At 61.6% G+C, this 20,334-nt stretch overlaps 3 protein-coding genes across 8 annotated transcripts; 1 reads left to right on the top strand and 2 right to left on the bottom strand.

Annotated features, from left to right (window-relative positions):
* Nucleotides 1-61: 61 nt before the first annotated feature.
* On the bottom strand, nt 62-751 carry C11H11orf94 (chromosome 11 C11orf94 homolog). The gene is made up of 3 exons (XM_041721843.1): nt 648-751; nt 340-413; nt 62-183 (listed from the first exon to the last, which is right to left on the bottom strand). Exons 1-3 carry the CDS (start codon nt 749-751, stop codon nt 62-64), a joined length of 300 nt encoding a protein of 99 aa, XP_041577777.1.
* A 2,681-nt stretch (nt 752-3,432) lies between these two features.
* On the bottom strand, nt 3,433-10,631 carry PEX16 (peroxisomal biogenesis factor 16). 4 transcript variants are annotated; one of them, XM_041721841.1, is made up of 11 exons: nt 9,543-10,631; nt 9,304-9,339; nt 8,543-8,619; nt 8,061-8,194; nt 7,835-7,935; nt 7,016-7,096; nt 6,778-6,930; nt 6,605-6,681; nt 6,361-6,480; nt 4,242-4,306; nt 3,433-3,703 (listed from the first exon to the last, which is right to left on the bottom strand). In XM_041721841.1, exons 1-11 carry the CDS (start codon nt 9,652-9,654, stop codon nt 3,448-3,450), a joined length of 1,212 nt encoding a protein of 403 aa, XP_041577775.1. In that variant the 5' UTR covers nt 9,655-10,631; the 3' UTR covers nt 3,433-3,447. The 4 variants fall into 4 exon arrangements, with proteins under 4 accessions (XP_041577775.1, XP_041577773.1, XP_041577776.1 ...); XM_041721842.1 differs by having other exon boundaries at nt 3,519-3,703; nt 6,605-6,677; nt 9,543-10,625; XM_041721839.1 differs by having other exon boundaries at nt 8,543-9,339; nt 9,543-9,653.
* Nucleotides 10,632-13,913: 3,282 nt separating this feature from the next.
* Nucleotides 13,914-19,857, top strand: LARGE2 (LARGE xylosyl- and glucuronyltransferase 2). 3 transcript variants are annotated; one of them, XM_041723290.1, is made up of 14 exons: nt 13,914-14,264; nt 14,358-14,717; nt 15,054-15,136; nt 15,386-15,479; nt 15,775-15,946; nt 16,074-16,178; nt 16,659-16,771; nt 16,858-16,983; nt 17,064-17,219; nt 17,332-17,492; nt 17,906-18,184; nt 18,467-18,616; nt 18,712-18,907; nt 19,161-19,857. In XM_041723290.1, the coding sequence occupies exons 2-14, from the start codon at nt 14,418-14,420 to the stop codon at nt 19,365-19,367; spliced, it is 2,142 nt and encodes a 713-aa protein (XP_041579224.1). In that variant the 5' UTR covers nt 13,914-14,264; nt 14,358-14,417; the 3' UTR covers nt 19,368-19,857. The 3 variants fall into 3 exon arrangements, with proteins under 3 accessions (XP_041579224.1, XP_041579223.1, XP_041579222.1); XM_041723289.1 differs by having other exon boundaries at nt 13,916-14,264; nt 15,386-15,509; nt 16,882-16,983; XM_041723288.1 differs by having other exon boundaries at nt 13,921-14,264; nt 15,386-15,509.
* The last annotated feature ends 477 nt before the right edge of the window (nt 19,858-20,334 follow it).

Raw genomic sequence — 20,334 nt, 5'->3', positions numbered from 1 at the left:
GTGTCTGTGCCAGGAAAGCCCAAGCCTTTGCTGCACAGAATAGCTTTATAAGGGGCTCCCGTCACAGGTGTGCGTCGTAGTAATACTCAGCCATGTCCGGCCCGTCCCGCTTGCGCTGCTGGGCCCGGGAGAGGAGGGGGCGAGGGCCTCGTGGCCAGGGGTGCTTGGGTCGAACCCCATAGTCTAGGGAGAGAAGAGGGTGTGGGTGGCTGGGGGAATTGGCTGAGGTCACCCCAGAACGGTGCCGTTTGGGATGACAAGACCCCGGGGCTGGCCGTGGGCTCCCTCCCCTAGGGCATGTGTCCCCCATCAGGGCCCCGGGCAGGGCTGAGATCCTACCATCCACCAGGCCGGAAAGTGGCTGTGAGAGTTCCAGAGGGGCTGAGAATTCTTCAGGAACAGATTGCTGAGGCCTGTGGGAGATGTTGGGGTGCTCAGCCGTGGCTCTGGAGGCCACTACCACCTCCCTGTGAAGGCTCAGGGTGGGGGACTGGTGAGCCTTGACACCCAGGATCGTGGCGCCAGCCAACCCCCCTCCGCAGGGAGGGGAGCGGGAGGCAGCACAACAGAGCCCCTCACCTGCCAGGCCCCAGCCCCTGGGGGCCCCTGACCCTCAGCCCCCCTCCCTCCCGCCCTCCCGGAGTTACCTCAGTGGCTGGGGGCGGAGGAGTGCAGCTGCCAGGATGAGGTAGAGGAGGAAGAGGCTCAGCCCAGCCCTGGGGTACAGAGCCCCCAGCATGGCGAGGACCATCTCCTACCCGGGTCCCTGTCCTGGGCTTCTGCTGCCCCTCCCCCCCCAAGGATGGAACTGCTGCCAACCCCCAGGGCCACCTCACAAAGGCCGGCTGGTTCCAGGGCTCGGTGGCAGCGCCAGCCCCACGGCTAAGCCTGAAAACTCCAGCGGGGTTTGGTTTGGTTTGATTTTATTGACCCCGTCGGCCAACAGGTGCCAAACCACATCTGGCTCTAGTGTCCTTGCCCAAGGACTAAGGGCACAGACCTTTGGAGTCTGATCTCAGTTCTCATCCCAACCTTGCCTCTTGCGAGGTGGACGTGTCACAGTTGTGCGCCTCCGTTTTCTCGTCTATATGAGGTAAGGTACACATGTGCAGGCCCGAGGTGTGGCCCACAGGGGAGGTCACATGGAGAGCCCCAACCATTCCCACTCTGCCGCTCGCCGCTGCCCATCCTGCTGCCACCACCGTCTCTCCTGGGTGATGCCAGGGGCGTCTTGCCAGCCGAAGGGCCCAGAGCAGGCCATGGGCCCACTCAGAGATGCCGCTGTGGGGGGAGCCTGAGAGACTTCCCCACTGTTCCCCGACCTTCCAGCAGCCTGGCCCCGGGGCTCCACAGGCCCTGCCACCACCCCCGAGGCTGGACAGAGCGGAGCGATCTGGAATTAGGTGGCAAAGCCTGCAACTTGCGGCCTGGAGTGGAAGCTTCCCGAGGTTGGGACTGGTTTTGTTCATCGCGGGAGCCCCAGCCACTCCTGGTGGATGCTCAATATTTGTCGAATGAATAAACGCAACATGATAGCATGGAGACAGTCTCGTCTCAGGCTGAGGCAAAGCTGTGGGGCCCTGCCTTTGATTCCTGCCCAGCCGGGTTAGGGCCACATGGGCCAGCTCACGTCAGGAGCCGGAGCCTTCAAACACCCCCGCCCCCCCAGGTCCCATCCACGCCTATGGAATCAGAGCCTGAGGGCTGAGCAGGGCTCTGCTTCGGAAACCCCGTGGCTTCGAAGACCGCAGACGTCCCAGGGGTCTGGCCCAGTCCTGTCACCGCCAAGGTACCCGAGGCCCCAGAGAAGGGCCTCCCTGGCTCCTGTCCTCAGGAACCCCGAGGCTCACGAGCGCTGGCATCTCCTTCACTGCAGACTGTGCCTCTGAGATGCCAGCGTCTCTCTCTCTCTCCACGACCAGTCCCGAGGCCCGCCAGGGTTCCACCTCCACCCTGTCACACTCCCCCTGCCATGGCCTTCAGCAGGCTCCATCCTATTAGGGCTCCTGCTGCCCGTCACTGCTCAGCTTCTGGCAAGGTCCTCCACAGCCCCGGGAACCAGGCCGCTGGGAGGAGGTTGAAAGGGTCCCTTCTCACTGCCCTCTGGAGGCAGGTCTCAGTTTCTCCCCAGGTCTGTGATGCCCCGTCGGATTTGGCCCAGATTTGGCCCATGGCCTCCCACCTCACCCCTCCTGCCCCTGCCGCGGCCCCCACTGCTGTGACATCACGTGCCCGCTGTGCTGCACACAACCTCCCCTCCCCGCCCAACGTGGATGCAGGGTGGACGCAGGGTTACCCGTTGGAAAGCCTGCTTGACTGGAGGCCACCCTGCCGGCGGGCCCTCCGCGGGTGTCGGCTAGGCAGCCAGCACCCCCGCTGGCCCACCTCTGCCCTGACTCCCGCAGGTACACGCTTCAAGCTATTGCCCACACCCCAGCGTTTACGTGTCCCCTGATCTGGGCGAGAGCCCGACAGCAAGGAGGCCTGCTTCCTCCTCGCCGCATGCGCAGCACCAGGCCCAGCGCCCGCTACAGGGCAGGTGCCCAGCGAAGGTCACTGCACTCAATGGAAGGCTTGTCCCTTCACCTTCCGGCCCAGGAGCTGGGTGAGCCTTCCCCAGAGGTACCTGAGGGGAGCAGAGGGAGGTGGCACCCCCTCCCGGAGCTCCCCGCAGGGTGTCAGAGGACGTGAGGCAGGGCAGAGGCTGGTGCAGATGGAACCCTCAGAACTGAAGGGCCGTTCACCGGGCTAGAGACTCTAGCAGGAGAGTAGGGTCTGTCCAGAGGGTAAAGGGGACGGGGCGGAGGCTGAGGAAGGCAACAGTCCGGGCAGAAGGGCTAGGCTGCAGCTGCTCCATCTGGGCCCTTGCACCCTCCCCAGCAGCATGTGTGGCTCCGGGAGACGTGGCCACTGGGAAGCTGGCCGAGACCCCAGCTCATAACCCCTGAACCTGCACCCGCTTCTCCCCAGAGCCTCTTGGGCTCCCGGGAGAAGCCCACCCCCAGCATTGGCCCCAGGGCTGGCTGGTGCCTGACCTCCTCTGCTCACGGGAGAAGACCTCTTGCTGTCAAGTGAGGGCTCAGGGCTTGCCGTGTCCCCGAGCCACACCGGGCCCACCTTTCACCGGGCTCCACCCAGAGAGGCTGGCCTGCAGCCACCACCTAGGGCGGCAGGATCCACAGGGCCCTGGAGGAAGGGGCAGAGGCTCTGGCCAGAGGACAACAGGCAGCTGTCGCCCACTGCCCATTCGGCCTTGTCTGTTGTCACCAGGGACCAGTGAGAGGAGGAGCTGAGTTTACATCTGTAGCTTCCCACGTTCGATGAGGCTAAATCCCAGGTTTCTGTGGCCAGAGGAGCCCAGGTCCCAGTCTTGATGGAGGCTTCTTGGCCCAGGGACAAGTGCGAGCAGTAGCGGCTCCATCACCCAAGGGTGAAAAGTCGAGGTTGTCAGGGGGGTGCTCTGCTGGCCAGGCGGGGTGCTGGGAGCCCTGGGCGGCGGGCATGGAGAGGCCACATGCTCGGGCGCTGCCAGTCAGTTTTATTAGGGCAAAGAGGCCCCGGGGAACTGAACAGCCCACGCCGCCCCTGCCCACAGCAGCAGAACGTGCCGCCCTGCCCCTCCCTGCACCCATTCCCGGGATGTGTCAGCCCCAACTGTAGAAATAAATCTTCTGCCAGGTGGGCAAGTAATCCATGAGTGGCCCTGCAATGAAAGAGAGTTCGGGGCTGAGGGCCAGACTCCAATCTGACTCTGCTCTACCTAAGGCCCTTCTGAGCCACAGCTGCCCAGTACAGCTGCTCACATCTGCCCAGCCAGAAGCCCAACTGACTGCCCCGCCTGGCCGCCCCTAGGGAGGCGCCATCGGTAGCAACCTCGGTCTCCCTTTGCAAAGACCTCCTCTGCTGAGATAGGAGCTCCAAACGCCTGGAGGGCTCCAGCTCCACCAGAGAATCCCCAGAGAAGCCAGGGGTGTACAGCTCCAGGATCCCGGCGCAGGGCAAAGGCTAACAACCCGGGGTGGTCCAACACTCCTCCCAAGACAGGACACCCTCTTCCAGCCACCCCTGAGGCTCTATGGCTCAGGCCTGGGGCCTGCCCAGAAGCTGTCACCCACCCAACCTGACATCTGGGCTCCCTCTCCTGATAGTGTTAAGAATCAAGTTTCAAGGAGATAAAAGACGGGGGGCCACTCAAAAGATTCATGATATTCGGTAACCGTCACACCCTATCCCATACTCACTTGCGACCAGGCCAATGCCTGGGACGTGGTCTGTCAGCAGCTGGAGCAGGAAGAGGATCCTTGCCCTGCAGAGAGAAGATAAACAGGGAGCAGGCTGAGTGGCCTGGGTGCCTGCAGACCTCGGTACAAGAGGAGGAGAGCTCTGGGCCACAGGCCCGGGTGCCTGCAGACCTTGGTACAAGAGGAGGAGAGCTCTGGGCCACAGGCCCGGGCCGCCCACAGCTCAGCTTTGGGCAGGTGGCTTACTCACGGCACCCCAGACCCTCCTCCCACTGCTCTCCCCCTCGTCTTGCCCTTCCAGCTCCTGAGTCAACATGCTCTACGTGCGGGACAATCCCAGCACAGGGTCGATGAGGGCCCCAAGGGAAGGAAGAAGAGCCGAGCCACCCTGAAAGCTCACAAGCCAATGTTGAGTGACCAGGTCACAGGGGAGCACGCAGTCTGAGGGGGGCACCCTCAGCGGAAGGGGCAGGCCCAAGGCCCTATTTGTTTCAGAGACAGGGCTTTCCCCCAGGAGAACGTGGGTGAGACAACGGCGTTCGGGATCGTAACGAGAGAAGCAATGGTTAGATTCAGCTTTTGTTAAGTGTTTCTGCATTAAGTGCTACTGTAGGATGAGGTCAGTTCTTAACTAAGACCTCCAACAACCCAATGAGGTGGGCACTCCCATGTCCCCATTTTACAGATGAGGGACAGTATGGTTCAACCACTTGCCCAAGGTCACACGACAGGCAGGCAGCCCAGCTCCAGAGACATACTCGATCTCCGACAATAAGGAAAGGGGGCTTCCTGTCCTCTGGGGGGACCAGGAATTTCTCTTGACAGGTTTCTAGAACTTTCTCAGTCTGGGTCACTGCTGTAAGGGTGCTAGGCTGCTCAGGTCGGCAGGTGCGCATGCCCCACTAGAGGCCTGCTGCCTGCAGAGCCACCTCTGTATGTACTGTCGCCTCAAAATGCCTCAGTTCCAAGATCCTGGGGCTACACTTCTTCTGCAAAGTGCAGGCTGTCTGTGGGGAGAGGTCATATGGTCCCTGTATGTCTCTGGAATATTCCTTTAGCGCTAGGAATAGGATTTGGCTTCAGTACCTTGTGAACTTGCACTTATCTGAAAAATAAGAATTGCTGGGCCAGGCTTATTTTCACCAATGTGGTGCAAACTTATTTCCTACTGCCTCAAAAACAAAGCAAATCAAACCAAAGCAAAACAGAGGTCGTGTGGTCTTAATATTAATTGTAATTCTAGGAACACCTGGGTGGCTCAGTGGTTGAGGATCTGCCTTTGGCTCAGGTCGTGATCCTGCAGTCTCGGGATTGAGTCCCACATCGGGCTCCCCGCAGGGAGCCTGCTTCTCCCATTGCCTATGTCTCTGCCCCTCTCTCTGTGTCTCTCATGAATAAATCAATAAAATGTTTTTTTTAAAAACCTTCAAAAATAAAGTATAAATAAATAAATAAATAAATGTATGTATGTAATTCCAGTTACTATTCTTCTAGCAGAGGACTAGTTAAGACAGAGATGGAGGGGGTTCCAGGAGTCCCCGGTCTATCTCATGGCCCCTGGCATTGTCCAGAGGGGCCCCTCCTCAGATCTGTCTGCCCTCAGGCAGTCACCTGGCAGGCCTTGGGGAACTTGCCCTCAAGTCCCCCTTACTTGCCACCAGTAGGCCCTCTGTGTCTGGCTGAAGCTGGAAGCTCTGGACCCTCAAAAGTGACAAAGCAGGTGCGGGACATGGTAGGGACAGGCCAAGGGAGAGCACAGACGTGGTACCTGGCTCTGCCACTGGCTGGCTGGGTGGCTCTGTTTAAACTTCCCTGAACCTCGAGGGCCTCCTCTGCGAAGTGGGGATCTAGACTACCCCACAGGAAGAAAGTCCGCACCCGCCACCATCCTGGTAGCCCTGCCCTCCGTGAGCTGATGCTGCTTAACTCCTGCATGCATGTGCCCACGGCCTGCCAGCTCTGGGGCAGGGCTGGGCCGGGCCAGGGAAATGGCTACACCCAGGACAGCACACAGTGGGTGCTCAGTGCCCAAGGATGGAGGAAGTTGGGAGGAAGGGAAGGCATGCACAGGGGCTGGAGCCGAGAGTGGGCCTCGCCACTTGTAGGAGCCTGTCCTCACTCGGAGAATCGGTCGTAGAATGGGGAGCGCAGCAGGTAGTAGAGTAGCAGGATGGTCCGGCGCCGTAGCTCCAGCCGCTCCCTCCGGGTCAAGCCCTTCCTGTCGCTCAGAAGGCTCAGGCTGGAGGCAGGAAGGGGCACCGGTCAGGGCTAGCAATGGGGGCCCCAGTCTGCTCAGGTGAGGACAGGCCTGCAGCATGAAGCCCGGCAGAAGGAGTGCACTCCCCGGGCAGACCCAGGCTCACCTGGTCACGTCCACGACGCCAGACAGGAGCCAGGGTGTCCACGACCGCTGACCCCACAGGCCCAGGCTGAGCACTGACGGCCAAGGTGTCAAGGATGTCTCCAGCACGTGGTCCACCCGCCCACCCCACTCCTGGCCCGCCTGTAGTGCCAGGCAGCCGCAGGCAGAGGATACGGTGCAGCAGGGGCCGGGCAATATACAAGGACTCGGCGATGGTCTCCTGCAGCCCCAGTGGGGTGGGGGGAACATTCAGCTCCTCGCGCTGTTGCTGCTGTCGTCCCTCCCGCTGCTGGGGGGCTCCCCAGTGCCTCGTGTGCAGGGAGGGAGCTAGAACACAAAGGCAGCTGATGAGCAATCAGGCCGCGGCTGACCTCAGCACTGAGGTGCCCAGGCCACTATATCCTACACTTACTATTCTGGAGGGTTCGTACCACTCGATTTGACCGCTTCCCCACGTATGACTGCTCCTGGCTGCCACTGCTCTGGTCGCCATCTAAGAGCAAGGACAGATTCTGTCAAAGGGACATGTTTCCAGCAGAACCTGCAGAGAACCTGCATGCAGAGAATGCTCACAGGCTAAGGGGAGAATGGATGGACATGGAAAAGCCTGCACTAAGGCGGCAGCTGAGGTGCTCTGGTCAGCACTCCCCCTGGCCTGGGCAAAGCCCAGCATCACCCAAGGCAGGGGAGCTGCCCCAAACCCAGGCTTCCCAGGGACTGGAGTGAGGCCAGGAAAGCCCAGCCCAACCATAGCTGTGTGGACCACACCACCAGAAGGGCCAGGTCTTCTCGGTCCCTTGCTTGCAATATGACCAGGTAGAGAAACAAAGAACGGTCCCCACTGAAGGCCAGAAGCACCAGGCCTGGTGGCCAATTGGTGAGGAGTCCAAAGCCCTGAAGGGACAGATATGTCAAGTACCCTGCCTCATGCAACTCTTGAAATACAGAACGAGTCCCAAAGACATGGTTGGCAAGACCTCTGTGTCCTATTCATGCTTCGCCCCCTATTCCTGCCACCCACAAAAAGGAATGAGGACTCTGGTGCCAGTAGTTCTGAGTCCAAGTTCTGATTTTTCTTTTTCTCTGTACGTTACAGGGTGATGAGAGAAAACTGAGCTGAGAGGGACAGATGTGCTCCATAAACAGACAACACGCTACTCCTGCTGGCCAGCTCTGAGCCCACAAATTAGTTCCATGTCCCAGGCCACTCCAGAGTATAGAAGCAGCTTACCTGGGGACTGTGCCTGGGTCTCCCTGTCCAGCGGAACGATGGGGGGTGAGGTCTGGAGGCCAGCCTTGAACCAGATCAGCAGGAACATCCGCAGGACAGCCCTGGGTGGGGAGTGCAGGGGAGGCAGCTAGCCCCAGGGGGTCAGGGGTGCTCTTGTGAACCCCATATGAACTGCTGGTCCCGAGACACCCCCACCCAGGGCCTGCCCTCCTCGGTCCCGACATACTTGGCCAGCTGGATGAGGGCGATGACGAGCCAGCGGCCCACTTCACCCCACACCTTGGCGGCCCCCATCTCCATGAACACCTCCACGCACTCCAGCACACTCAGCCATGTCAGCAGCTTCTGCTGGGACAGAGGCTGCAAGGACCCCAGGCCCAGAGGTCAGGATTTGGGGGTGGGGGGCTGCCCCAGGCCCTCCCCCCTAGGAAGCCTGACAGGAAGAGTGGATTTTCCCCTAGAACTATAAGTGCAGGCCTGAGTTCTCCAGGTGGGACCTGCTACTCCATGTCTCTGAAACTCAGTCTCTTCATCTGAGGGGCACTGACAACTCGCTCCTTCACCTAACGAGATGGCTTGAAACTCAGACGGACGGAGGCACGTCTCACGCTCTGAGACCACAGCCCATGCTACATACGTGGGCTGCTGGTTACTCCTTCACTCTTAGTCCCTGTGCTTCCCGCCCGCAGCTCCCGATGGAATTCTCACCACAGGTAACTTTTTCCGAAGCTCTTTCCGCAGGATGCCATCGTTGAGCAGCACGAGCAGGTTAGAGGCAGAGTACACTGAGGGGGACGGTGTGGCCTTGAAGGGCTGGTTCTGCAGCCTCGACACCCTCCCCTTCTCCCCAGGGCCACAACAATCACCTGTCACTTGCTTTACTCCGCCCACCGCAGGCTGTGTGGAAACCAACCTGCCTCCCCACCCACCCCCTCCGAGCTCCACACTCCCCAGGAGGATCTCATGTGGGTGGCTGGAACAAGAAAGGATGGTTTGATCTCGGTGACAAAGCAGCTGCCGCCCTGCTGTTGGGCACCGGTCACCTGGCGGCTCCATCTCTCCCTTCACTACCTCCAGTGCTCCCTGGGCAAACACTCCTGAGGCAGTTACAGTGTGGGGCTCCTTGAATGTGAGAAGTCCGAGTTGGAATCCTGGCTCCGGGATCATCAGTAGCTGTCCCCTCACCTCACCGAACTTCTGTCCCCTCAACCGGACACTGAAGACAGTAACAGTACCTACCTCATAGGACTATAGGGAAGATTAACTGGGCAAAGGCAGGAGAGGTACTTGGCCAGCTGCCCGACCAGTCAAGGCCCCCAGATTGGTCTCCCGACTATGGGGACACGGAGGGCCCAAGACAGTGGCCGCTGGGCCTTGTCCGATTCAGTCACAGCACAGGACGATCGAACGGAACACCTAGGACTGCGAACCCGGCGGTCGCCCCCCGCCCAGCCCAGAGCCCCGCTCACCCAGCTCCGACAGCTCGTGTGAATCGGCGAAGCGACCTGGGGAGAAGGCACAAGAGGGGGCGGTGAGTATTTGCCTCAGCCTGCGGCTTCGGGGCCCCGGACGGCCCCTCCCTATGCCCTACGGGAACCTGCAAGGTAGTTCTCAAGCACAGCCATCACTACCCCGACTCTGAAGGGAAGGGGCCGGCGGGGTCAGGGGTCAGAGCCCCGAAGGGGTGGGGCAAAGGTCAGGGTAGCACCTGCCAGCAGGTAACTGAGGCCCCGCACTGCCGTCTCCAGCTGGGCCGTGGCGGCCGGGTGACGAGTCACGTACTCCTGGTAGCGGAGGCTCAGAAGCCGCAGTTTCTCCATCCTGCCCTCGGGACCGACAGACTCACACGGACCGACTGTACGACGGGCTGCAGCACCCTGCTTCCTGCGCCCTCCTTCCTGCTTCCGGTCCTAGGCCCGCCTCACCGTTGCTCAACTTCCGAGGGCCAGAAGGGTGATGACGTGAGGGGCCATTGAACCACCCTTCACCCCATATCTTAGATCACCTCCCACTGGGGTAGCGCTTAGCAACTGCGGGCCTGATCCCGCCCTCCTTGCTCCTTCAGGTCATTGGCTGACACACTCTCCGCCCCCGACCCTCCCGGCGCTGCTGGAACCGGGTTTTTCCGCCTTCCGGGTGGGCTGCTCTTGCGCCTGCGCAGTTAGCAGTTCCAGGGCCGCTCCCGCAGTAGTCTGAGCAGTTCATGCCAGAGCAGGGACCAGGACCCTGGAGTCTCTCCAATGGAACGCCGAGAGGCTCGAACGGGAGGGCCGGATTTTAAAGGGCCGGGAGGTAGCCCGCTAAAGGAACCTCGATCAGACTTGGGGAGGCGCGAGGAGGGTCTTGGCAGGAGCCCGTTTGGCCAGTTGCCTCGTCTCCCGTCCCCCCACCAGAGGTAGTGCTGGGGAAACTGAGGCAAGGAAGAGTCCAGGCTTCCACGCAGTCTCGATCTCCTGGTCAGCACTGTTAGTGCAGGGCTTCGGCCACAGCTCCCGCATGGACTGTGCGGACGTGCACTCCCATCTTCCCGGAAAAAACTCCGTTTCGGGCTTCTGCTCTTAGCCGAGGGGTGACCTGGACGAGTGTTTCCCTTCTCTGGGTCTCGAGTTTTCCCATCTGTAAAATGGTTTGAGGGGAGGCTTGGTCCTCGAAGTCGGCCTCAATCTCAAAGCGCTTTTCGGCCCACGGGTGCACCTCCCGGTCCTCAGCTGCTCCCCAAGGGACGGGGGGAGACTCCTGGGAATCTTCCCAAAACCGGGCGGCTTCCCTAGAAGGGGCTGTGGCGGGAGACGAGCGGGGGGAGGTAGGGAGCTGACGCTCCGGTGAGGCCGCCACTGATTGGCTGTGGGCAAAGGGGCGGGGCCTGGGTGGGGTCGCGGGGCTGACCCGCGCGGACTTGGCCCTCGGGGTCTTGGTACCCTGAAAGTAGTAGTACATTATTTTGCCCAATTCCCTCTACGGGTTATCATCTGCAGGTGCAGGGGAAAGAGCGGCTTACGAACGAATCTCGGTCTAGTCTGACCACAGAATCTAGGCGGTTTTAAGCAACGCACCTTACTAGAAACCCACAGCCCCTCCTTGCACTCCCCCTCCCTCCCCCTCCTCTCCAGCTTAGTTTTCTTCTATATCGGGAGGGGAATCCTAGCTGCCCTCCTCACTCATGCCAAGCACTATGACCCAGGGGGTTGTGTCCCGGGGCCTCAGGAGAGGTTAAAGGTCTTGGAGAACAGAGGAGGTGGTGGCGGGCAACATCGTTTCTCACTACCTCGTGGGTGCCAGGCCCACTCCTACACCACTCCTGGCAACATTGCCAGCTAGGTATGCACTCTTTCTCACAGATGGGGAATAAGAGGCCCAAGTAGTTGAAAGGACATAGCATGGCACTGGCCAAGTGGACCACAATGTGTGTCTCCCACAGCAGTGCCCTCTCTCCTACTGCCCACAACCCTGCAAGGGCAGTGACACATTGAGGCTACTTGGTCCTGAGTCGAGTTAGCAGCTGGGGTTAAAGACCAGGACTCAGCACATTCCATGTGAGGCTTTCTCCTTTCCTCCTTATACCCCACCATCTTTTTTTTTTTTTTTTTAAGATTTTATTTATTTATTCATGAGAAACACAAGTCGAGAGAGAGGCAGAGACACAGGCAGAGGGAGAAGCAGGCTCCATGCAGGGAGCCTGACGTGGGACTCAATACCCGGTCTCCAGGATCAGGCCCTGGGCTGAAGGCGGCGCTAAACCCCGAGCCACCCGGGCTGCCCTGTACCCAATCTTAATGAATATGTTCCCGAACCTCACCAGGGGGCACTCCTCCAGTCCCTCCCTCTGCAGCCTCTGCAGCAATGGAGAGAGTGAGGACTGGGAGTATGAGGTTTCTTTGACATTCCCAGGGCTGATGGTCCCGTGGTTCTGGGGAGAAAAGGTGTGGAGGACAGAGCAGCAGCCCCCCGCCCCCCCACCACACACACACAGAATGAGGAGCACTAGCATCTGTTTCTCCTCTTCCCTTCAGGACTGGGAGGGGAGCACGAGCCCAGCCAGTTTGGCAGCAGCACAGCTGCCTGAATTTCCTCCCCAGATCTCAGGCCTGATTAGGTCCCAGAAACAAAGAGTGGCCATGTGTGCAGGAGGCACCCAGGGCAGCCCCTCCCTGCCTGGAATTGATCACCTGGCTGGGCTAGAACGGCCTCTGGGCAAGTTGGGCCAGAACTTCCCTCCTTCAGTCCACCCTGAGCCACAGGAGAAGAGAGCTAGACCAGCCGGGATGAGGGAACTGAGACCCAGAGACCCAGAGAGGGGGCCTGACTGGGCTCAGGTCACACAGCAAAGTCCTGGACAAAGCTGGGTCAAACCACGTCTCCGTCCTAGAAGACCAGCACCCTTTCATGTGCCCACACCTGTCATCTCCCACTCCCCCAGCTCCAGAATAACCTCTGGAGGACCTATAGCAAGCATCTCAGCAGGGAACTGCCCCTGAGTGGTAAGGTTAAGCCAGGGGTGGGGCCGGCATTGTGAGTAGCTACAGCAAGTTCTGCAGCCCGGGCTCCTGTCTCTACCCTCTTCCTCACCTTTCTTACCCCCCCCCCCCCCCCCCCCCCCCCCCCCCCCCCCCCCCCCCGTCCCCGTCTCTGTTGAGAGTCTTGGGGAGGTAATCATTCCCACCCCTCACTCCAGCTCCAGGCTAGAGGTGAGGGTCAAGGGGGCTGGAAGCTCAAAGCTCCAGAGGCCAGGAGGGCCCCTGCATCCCCTTATCTCCTTTTAATTCCCAGATGTTCAGGGAGCCACCATTGGTCTCCATGGCAACCACTACCCCTGGCCTCCAAAACTGGACCTTCCTGGAAACCCCTGTCTCCCTGAGAAAGGCCTCCCAGCATCTTGGAGGAGGAGGCTTGAGGGGTCTCATGCTGGACTGCTTCCCACAGCTGCTTTGGGGGTTAGGATCTCTCAGACCCTCACTTTTTACAAAAAAAATTTAAAAGATTTTTTTTTTACCTATTTGAGAGAGAGATTGAGAGCACAAGCAGGGGGAGCAGCAGAGGGAGAGGAAGAAGCAGAGTCCCTGCTGGGCAGGGAGCTGGACGAAGGGCTCCATCCCTCCATCCTGGGACCCTGAGATCCCCATCTGAGCTGCAAGCAGACACCAACCGAGCCACCCAGGCGCCTCTGGCCCTCACTTTTTATAGGTGAAGTTGGGCTAAAGGGACCCAGGTCACCGAGAGACCTCTTGCGACTCGGTCACTTGCAGCACATACTTCCCGCTTGGTGCTGCTGGACCCTGGGGGGGCTCTGGGGCCCAGGGCAGCGCAAGATGGACAAGGCTCCAGTCCCATGAACAGCCTTCCCAAGAGGGAGACCTGCTACACACAAGTCCACAAGGTGGACTTCAGAGGACTGCTAGGAATAAAATAAACCAAGAGATATGGAAGGAGGAGCTGGCCTTGTGAGAATCTGGAAGAATCCAGGCACAAGGAACATCCAGGGCAAGTCCAGGCCCAGGAAGGCCTTCCAGAAGAGCAACTGGACACTTTGCTTTCAGGGAAGGGGCCTGGGGGAAGGGGTGGGTGTTCTAATAGGTCCCTTCTCGGGAGGGGACTGAGACTTGAGGCTCCTCAAAGCTCAGCTCCGGGCCTGGCTCAGTGTGTGCTCGGTCAACCGTGACTGTCGTTGTTCCGGGCCAGAGCGCCCACCTCTCCCTCCAGGGCCGAGGCCAGGCTGCGGCCTGCTGTGGGGTGCGAGGTGGGGCACAGTTAGAAATACAGCCCCGGCACCAGGCACGATGCGCAGGTCCAGGCAAGGGTGGGGGGTTCTGGTTCCCGCGTCGGTGAGGCCCCAGGCCAGCTCTGGGGCAGGAGACGACCTTCGCAAGGCGGCTTTGTCCCGGCCCCGCCGCCAGGCCCGCCGGCCAGGAACGCACGGGGCGGAGCGGCCGGGAGCTCCAGGTGCCCCGCCTCCTGGGCGCGGAGCAGGTGTCCCCGACCCCGGAGGCCGCGCATTCCACTCCTTCCTCCTTAGCCCCGGCCGTCCCTTTGATCCCGGGCCGGGGTCACGGGCCCCTCCCCCGGTGGGAGGTTTAGGGGAGGAGATGGGGCCTCTGAGCTGGGAAGAGGGGGATGGGCTCGGGGCAGGTGGCGGGGACTGGGCCTTCCGGGGTGGCTGCCCCCGCTCCCTCCAGCCATCCGGGGGGGTTCTCCGGGTACCTCCCGGGATTGCGGGGAGTTCAGGGGGAGGACCGTCGGATGCCGGAGCAGGGGCTGGACCCCCGGGGGGGTCCCCGCCCCTTTGGGCTCAGCCGCGCGGAGATGAAACCTGAACCCAGGTTGGGGGCGGGGCTGGCTCCTGCTCGGACGGGGCCGGCCTGCGCCTCCACCCCGGGCCCTGCACCCCGGCCGGCTCTGGAAGCGGATCGTCGGCGTCCCCGAGCCGCCGGAGCAGGTGCGGTGGCGACTCAGGGCGAGAGGGAGGACGGGGCGGCCGTCGGGCCCGCCGCCCCAGGCTGAGCCTCCGCCCTCCGCCCGCGATCCACAGGGACAGCGATGGAGCCCCCGGCCCGGGGGCGCGCCCCGCCCTGAGCCCCCGCCCGCGGCCATGCTGCCCCGAGGGCGCGCCCGGGCGCTGGGGGCCGCCGCGCTGCTGCTGCTGCTGCTGCTGCTCCTGCTGCTCCTGGTCGGATTCTTCCAGTCTGGCAGAGGCGGGAAGTGCGAGTGCGGCGGCCCAGGCGGCGCGCGGAGGGACCCGGGCTCCGGCCGCTGCGCGCCGACGCCGTGTGTCTCCCCGGGCGGGCGGCCGCGGGGCGCCGCTGCCGTCGACGGGGACCCGCCTGCGCACCGCGGGGGGCACAGCCGCTCCGACTGCGTCCCGCCGCGGCCGCCGCTGCCCAAGTGCGAGGTGGGTGCGCGCGGCCCCTGGCGGCGGGAATCTCGGGGGCGCCTCCCCCGCCGGGCCCCCGGGCACCTGTGGGAATCCCTGCACCTGGCGACGCTCCGCCAGGTGGCTCCGGACTGGCCGGCTGGTGGGGGACGCCTCCCCCGCTCCCGGCCTCAGTTTCTCCATCTGTGAAATAGGGCTGGACCCCTGCTCCGCATGCCCCCGCCCCTTCCTTAGCTCTGTTGCGGGGCGGGGCTTCGCTGCCCGCGGCCCGGCCTGCCCAGTCCTAGGTCTTAGCGGCTGGCGGGGGCAGGGGCGGGGGCGGGGCCGCTGCCCACCTGCACGTCCCCTCCCCAGCTCTTGCACGTGGCCGTCGTGTGTGCGGGACATAACTCCAGCCGAGACCTCGTCACCCTGGTGAAATCTGTGCTCTTCTACAGGTATAACCAGGTGTCAGGGCGAGGGTGGGGAGTCAGGAGTGGGGAAGGGAACAAAGCCTCGGGGAACATATGGGAGCTCCAGTTACCCCATCTGCCCCACAGGGACAGTGTCCCTTCCTCCCTTGAAGGTCCCGGTACAGAAAAGCTCTTTGCCGAAGTTGGTGCTTCGACTTGAGTCCCTCCAGAGGGTCTTGTCCCCTGTTTCTCCTTCTTGGGCCTAGTAGCTATCCTCACCTGTCCTTCCCAAAGGAAAAATCCACTGCACTTCCATCTGGTGACTGATGCCACGGCCAGGAACATTCTGGAGATGCTCTTCCACACGTGGATGGTGCCCGCAGTCCGGGTCAGCTTCTATGACGCGGAGGAGCTCAAGGCAGGAGCCCTGGCCCTTTTGCACCTCTTTCTGGCGGTGCCCAGCTCTTTCCTTCCTCACAGGGCATGCGGGGGGGGGGGGGGGGGGGGGAGGGCGTGGCAGAGAGGCTAGAGCTGCCTGGGACCCCCAGTCTCATCACACCTACAGAAGCGCCAATCCCAGCCTCCTTGGGCCTATGCCTTCTTCCCCGTGTCACCCTGAGCAGGTTCTGGCACTCATGGGCCCTTCTCTGTCAGGTTCATGCCCTGTCCTCCCCACCCTACAGCCCCAGATCTCCTGGATTCCCAACAAGCACTACTCTGGCCTGTACGGGCTAATGAAGCTAGTGCTGCCTGGTGTCCTGCCCCCTGACCTGGCCCGTGTCATTGTCCTGGACACCGACGTCACCTTCGCCTCTGATATTGCAGAGCTCTGGGCACTCTTTGCTCACTTTTCTGGTGAGAGACCTGGGACCCAGCCCCAGCCAGTCCCCCTCCCTGGCCTGTCCAGGCCCCGCTGTGGCCTAGTGCTGAACCGAGGTCCAGTGGGGGGCTCAGGCAGCTCCCTCATGCCCTCCCTCCCCAGACGAGCAGGTGATCGGTCTTGTGGAGAACCAGAGCGACTGGTACCTGGGCAACCTCTGGAGGAACCACAGGCCCTGGCCTGCCTTGGGCCGGGGATTTAACACAGGTGGGCCAGTGGTTGGGGGAGGCAGGAGGGGTGGCCACTGGTCCTCAGGCCCCAGGGACTGGGCAGGGCACAGAATTCTAGGAGCCCACCCCCCACCCCCGGAAGAATAGTGCTGTTGAAAGAACACCAGGAGAATAGCCAGAAACAGTTCCAGCCTTGGCTGTTTGTGCTGAATGACTTTGGCCAAGCCACTTGGTCCCCCTGGGCCTCTGTTTTCTCATCCATTAAATGGGGATGACGTTGCCAGTCCCGGGGTCACTGAGTGTGAGAAGATGCCTGTGGAGGTGCTCTGTAAGCTGTGCAGTGTCCTCCTTCACCCCCAAGAGGAGTGATCATTGGCCAAACTGGTCCACGCTCCTGTCTGAACAGTCAGAAAATGCCACTAAGTCAAAGAGTAAACATTCAAAAGACGGCTTCATGGCCCCTGACCCCAGGAGCAGGGTTAGCCCAGGTGAGTATGACGCCCCTTCCCCTGGGCAGGTGTGATCCTCCTGTGGCTGGACCGGCTCCGGCAGGCTGGCTGGGAGCAGATGTGGAAGCTGACAGCCGGGCAGGAGCTCCTCACCCTGCCCTCCACCTCGCTGGCGGACCAGGTCAGGGGCAGCCTTTGCCCCGGGGTGGGGGGGTGGCGGGCAGGGAGCAGGCTCTGGGCCGAGGCACGACGGCTGTCTCTGCCCAGGATATCTTCAATGCCGTTATCAAGGAGCACCCGGGGTTGGTGCAGCCCCTGCCCTGCGTCTGGAACGTTCAGCTGTCAGACCACACGCTGGCTGAGCGCTGCTACTTGGAGGCAGCTGATCTCAAGGTGAGTGGGGTGGGGGCTGCTGAGTCAGGGGCTCCTGTTCCCTGCTCCCATCCCCTGAACAACACCCTCCTGGGTCCCAGGTGATCCACTGGAACTCACCAAAGAAGCTGCGCGTGAAGAACAAGCACGTGGCCTACTTCCGCAACCTCTACTTGACTTTCCTGGAGTATGATGGGAACCTGCTGCGGAGGGAGCTCTTCGGGTGCCCCAGCCCGCCGCCGTCTGGGGCCAAGCAGGTGGGAGGGAGCCGCCTACCCTTGGCTCCGGGGAGGCTCCCCCCCCTGCTTTGGTGGGCCCGGGCCTTGTCTGGGGACTCATGTCCCTGGGACACCCCCCTCCCCCCACCAGTTGCAGCAGGCCCTGGCACACCTGGACGAGGAAGATGCCTGCTTCGAGTTCCGGCAGCAGCAGCTCATGGTACACCGCGTGCACGTCACCTTCCTGCCCCACGTGCCGCCGCCCGCCCGGCCTCACGACGTCACCCTGGTGGCCCAGCTCTCTATGGACCGGTGAGAGGGCCGAGGACAGCGGCAGGGAGCGAGGCAGGGGCTGGGACCGGGAATCTCCAAGAGGACGGTTTCAGTGGGCGGAAGGAAGAGCTCTCGCGGCCTGATGCTTGAGGACTTCCAGAATGTGGAGACACTGGCTGCGGTTAAGGGTTTGGGTTTGGGGAATCTCGCAGGTGCCTGGAACTGCCCATCCATAGCCCTGGGACCACGGGCAAGTCTTGAGGTCTCTGGCCTTTGGTGTTCTTATTTGTTCCATGAGAAAGGGCCCACCTGGGGGGTACGTGGGAGGATTCAGTTAAGACCCTATAAAAAGCCAGTGGCAGGTGCGCAGGAAGTCACCGGAAGGGTGTCTACAGCAGGACCCCGGGGAGGTATTCCAGCTGGCCGTGGGCTGACCACCCCCCTCGCCCCAGGCTGCAGATGCTAGAAGCCCTGTGCAGGCACTGGCCGGGCCCCATGAGCCTGGCCTTGTACCTCACAGACGCAGAGGCCCAGCAGTTCCTGCGGTTCGTCGAGGCCTCGGCAGTGCTCTCTGCCCGGCAGGACGTGGCCTACCACGTGGTGTACCGTGAGGGCCCCCTCTACCCCGTCAACCAGCTGCGAAACGTGGCCTTGGCCCAGGCCCTCACGCCTTACGTCTTCCTCAGCGACATCGACTTCCTGCCTGCCTTCTCCCTCTACGACTACCTCAGGTGGGCCTGAGGAGGGCGGGGGAGGGACGGCCTCTGGGTGCCTGAGGCTGGGGGGTGGGCACCTGCAGGACCCTCGCAAGCGTGTGGCTGCGCCTTCCAGGGCCTCGGTTTCCTCTGTAAGATGGGTTTGTATTGGGGCGGGGGGCGCCCATGTCGGTTCTCTGGGCTGCCGCAGGGAGGCAGTCCTGCTCCCCGTAGACGCCCCATTGTGTCTGTGAGGGCCAGCTGGCCTGGGGAGTCGACTCCCCTCTTCTCCCCTGTTGATGGGTGCTCCCCACTCAGGGCCTCCATTGAGCAGCTGCAGCTGGGCAGCGAGCAGAAAGCGGCTCTGGTGGTGCCAGCGTTCGAGACCCTCCACTACCGCTTCAGCTTCCCCAGTTCCAAGGCCGAACTGCTGGCCCTGCTGGACTCCGGCGCTCTCTATACCTTCAGGTAGGGGAGGCCGCTGCTCCGCTCCCCACACGGCCCCCGCCCGCTCACTGAGCTCCCCGCCTTAGCTGGGCACCCTGCCCCATCCTGTACCACAGGTTCCACGAGTGGCCCCGGGGTCACGCGGCCACAGACTATGTCCGCTGGCGGGAGGCTCGGACCCCATACCGTGTGCAGTGGGCAGCTGACTACGAGCCCTACGTGGTGGTGCCTCGTGATTGTCCCCGCTATGACCCCCGATTCGTGGGCTTCGGCTGGAACAAGGTGGCCCACATCGTGGAGCTGGATGCACAGGTGAGGACATGCCTTGCTACCTCCAGTTTCCATTTGAATACCTCCAGGGCCAGAGAGCTCACTACACCTCAGATGGCACACTGCACCGTCAGGCAGGACTGTTAGAAATTTCACCTCTGTGTAGAACTACAATCTGCCCTTGACCCTTACTTTGGCTATTAGGGGTTACCAAATAAACCTGCCCCCACCCCCCAGAGCTGCAATCCTCCCCCAAGCCCAGGCAATGAATGTCCCTCTGCCTCTACCCCTGCAGGAATACGAGCTCCTGGTGCTGCCAGACGCCTTCACCATCCACCTGCCACATGCCCCAAGCCTTGACATCTCTCGCTTCCGCTCCAGCCCCACCTACCGTGACTGCCTCCAGGCCCTCAAGGATGAGTTCCACCAGGACTTGTCCCGTCGCTACGGGGCTGCTGCCCTCAAATACCTCACTGCCCTGCAGCAGCCTCGAGGCGCCTGAACGGCTCACCCCTGCCCTCCACCTTGGCTCTCACACACTCCTGAGGACACTGGAACAACCCTGCCACCCTAACCCCCCTCCCTGCTATCTAAATTATTTAAGGTCTCAGTGGAAAGGGCTTCAGCTGGAGGACCTGTGTGGTGGGGCCTGGGGGCCTCCCCTTGCTGCTATCTATGGCTGGGGTCTAGGCTCCCTCTGCTACCGTTTTGGAGCTGGTTCCCCCCATCTTCCTCTGTACATCTCTTTTTCATAATCAAAGTTCTTCAAGCTCCTTTTCGTGTTCCGTCTGGTTTGGGGCATGAGGGTGTGGGTCAGCGGAGAAGGTGCTCAGTCTCCCAGGAACTGCAGGAGGGCCCCGGACCCTCCCCTGGAGGCCCGAACCAGAGTGTATCTTGCCCACCTTCCCCTGCCCCAAACCCGACACCATGAGGCTGAGAGACTTTATTTGGCTTTATTTAGTAAAATGTTAAAATAAATAAATACAAATTGATCAGCTGCTCTGGATCCCCCCCCACCCCCTCAAAACAAAAATGAAACAAACAAAAACAAAAACTTTGAAGCACAAAACTCCAAATACAAGTTCTATCAAGACTGAAATCACAGAGGGCGTGGACAAGAGACAGGATTGGGGGCTGGCTGGCTCTTTTCTGCTCGGAGCGTGCTGACCTCTGGCTGCCCGTCTTGTCCTGCCTGACTGCGGCTCACCCTGGGCTGAGGACCCGACGACACAGAGGTGCAGAGGCCACAGGCCACTGTGGGGGACGGCGGAGTCCTCAGGGAGGAAGGGCCTTGTGGGAGGAGGGACAAAGTGGAATTGGGAGCCCTGCCCTTCCTCTCCCAGGACCATTTTTCAAGAGTTCCACCCTGGCTCTCTCTCTGGAGGGGCGACCCCTGGCTTCCTCCCCTTCACGATTGCCGATTGCCGCAGGGCCAGGGGACTCTTCCCAAGGGCCGCCCCCTCCCTTAG

The sequence above is a fragment of the Vulpes lagopus genome, chromosome 11, assembly GCF_018345385.1.
Source record: "Vulpes lagopus strain Blue_001 chromosome 11, ASM1834538v1, whole genome shotgun sequence".
Lineage (NCBI taxonomy): Eukaryota > Metazoa > Chordata > Mammalia > Carnivora > Canidae > Vulpes > Vulpes lagopus.
Note: the sequence above shows the minus strand (reverse complement) of the source record. Positions and strands in the feature narration are given on the sequence as shown.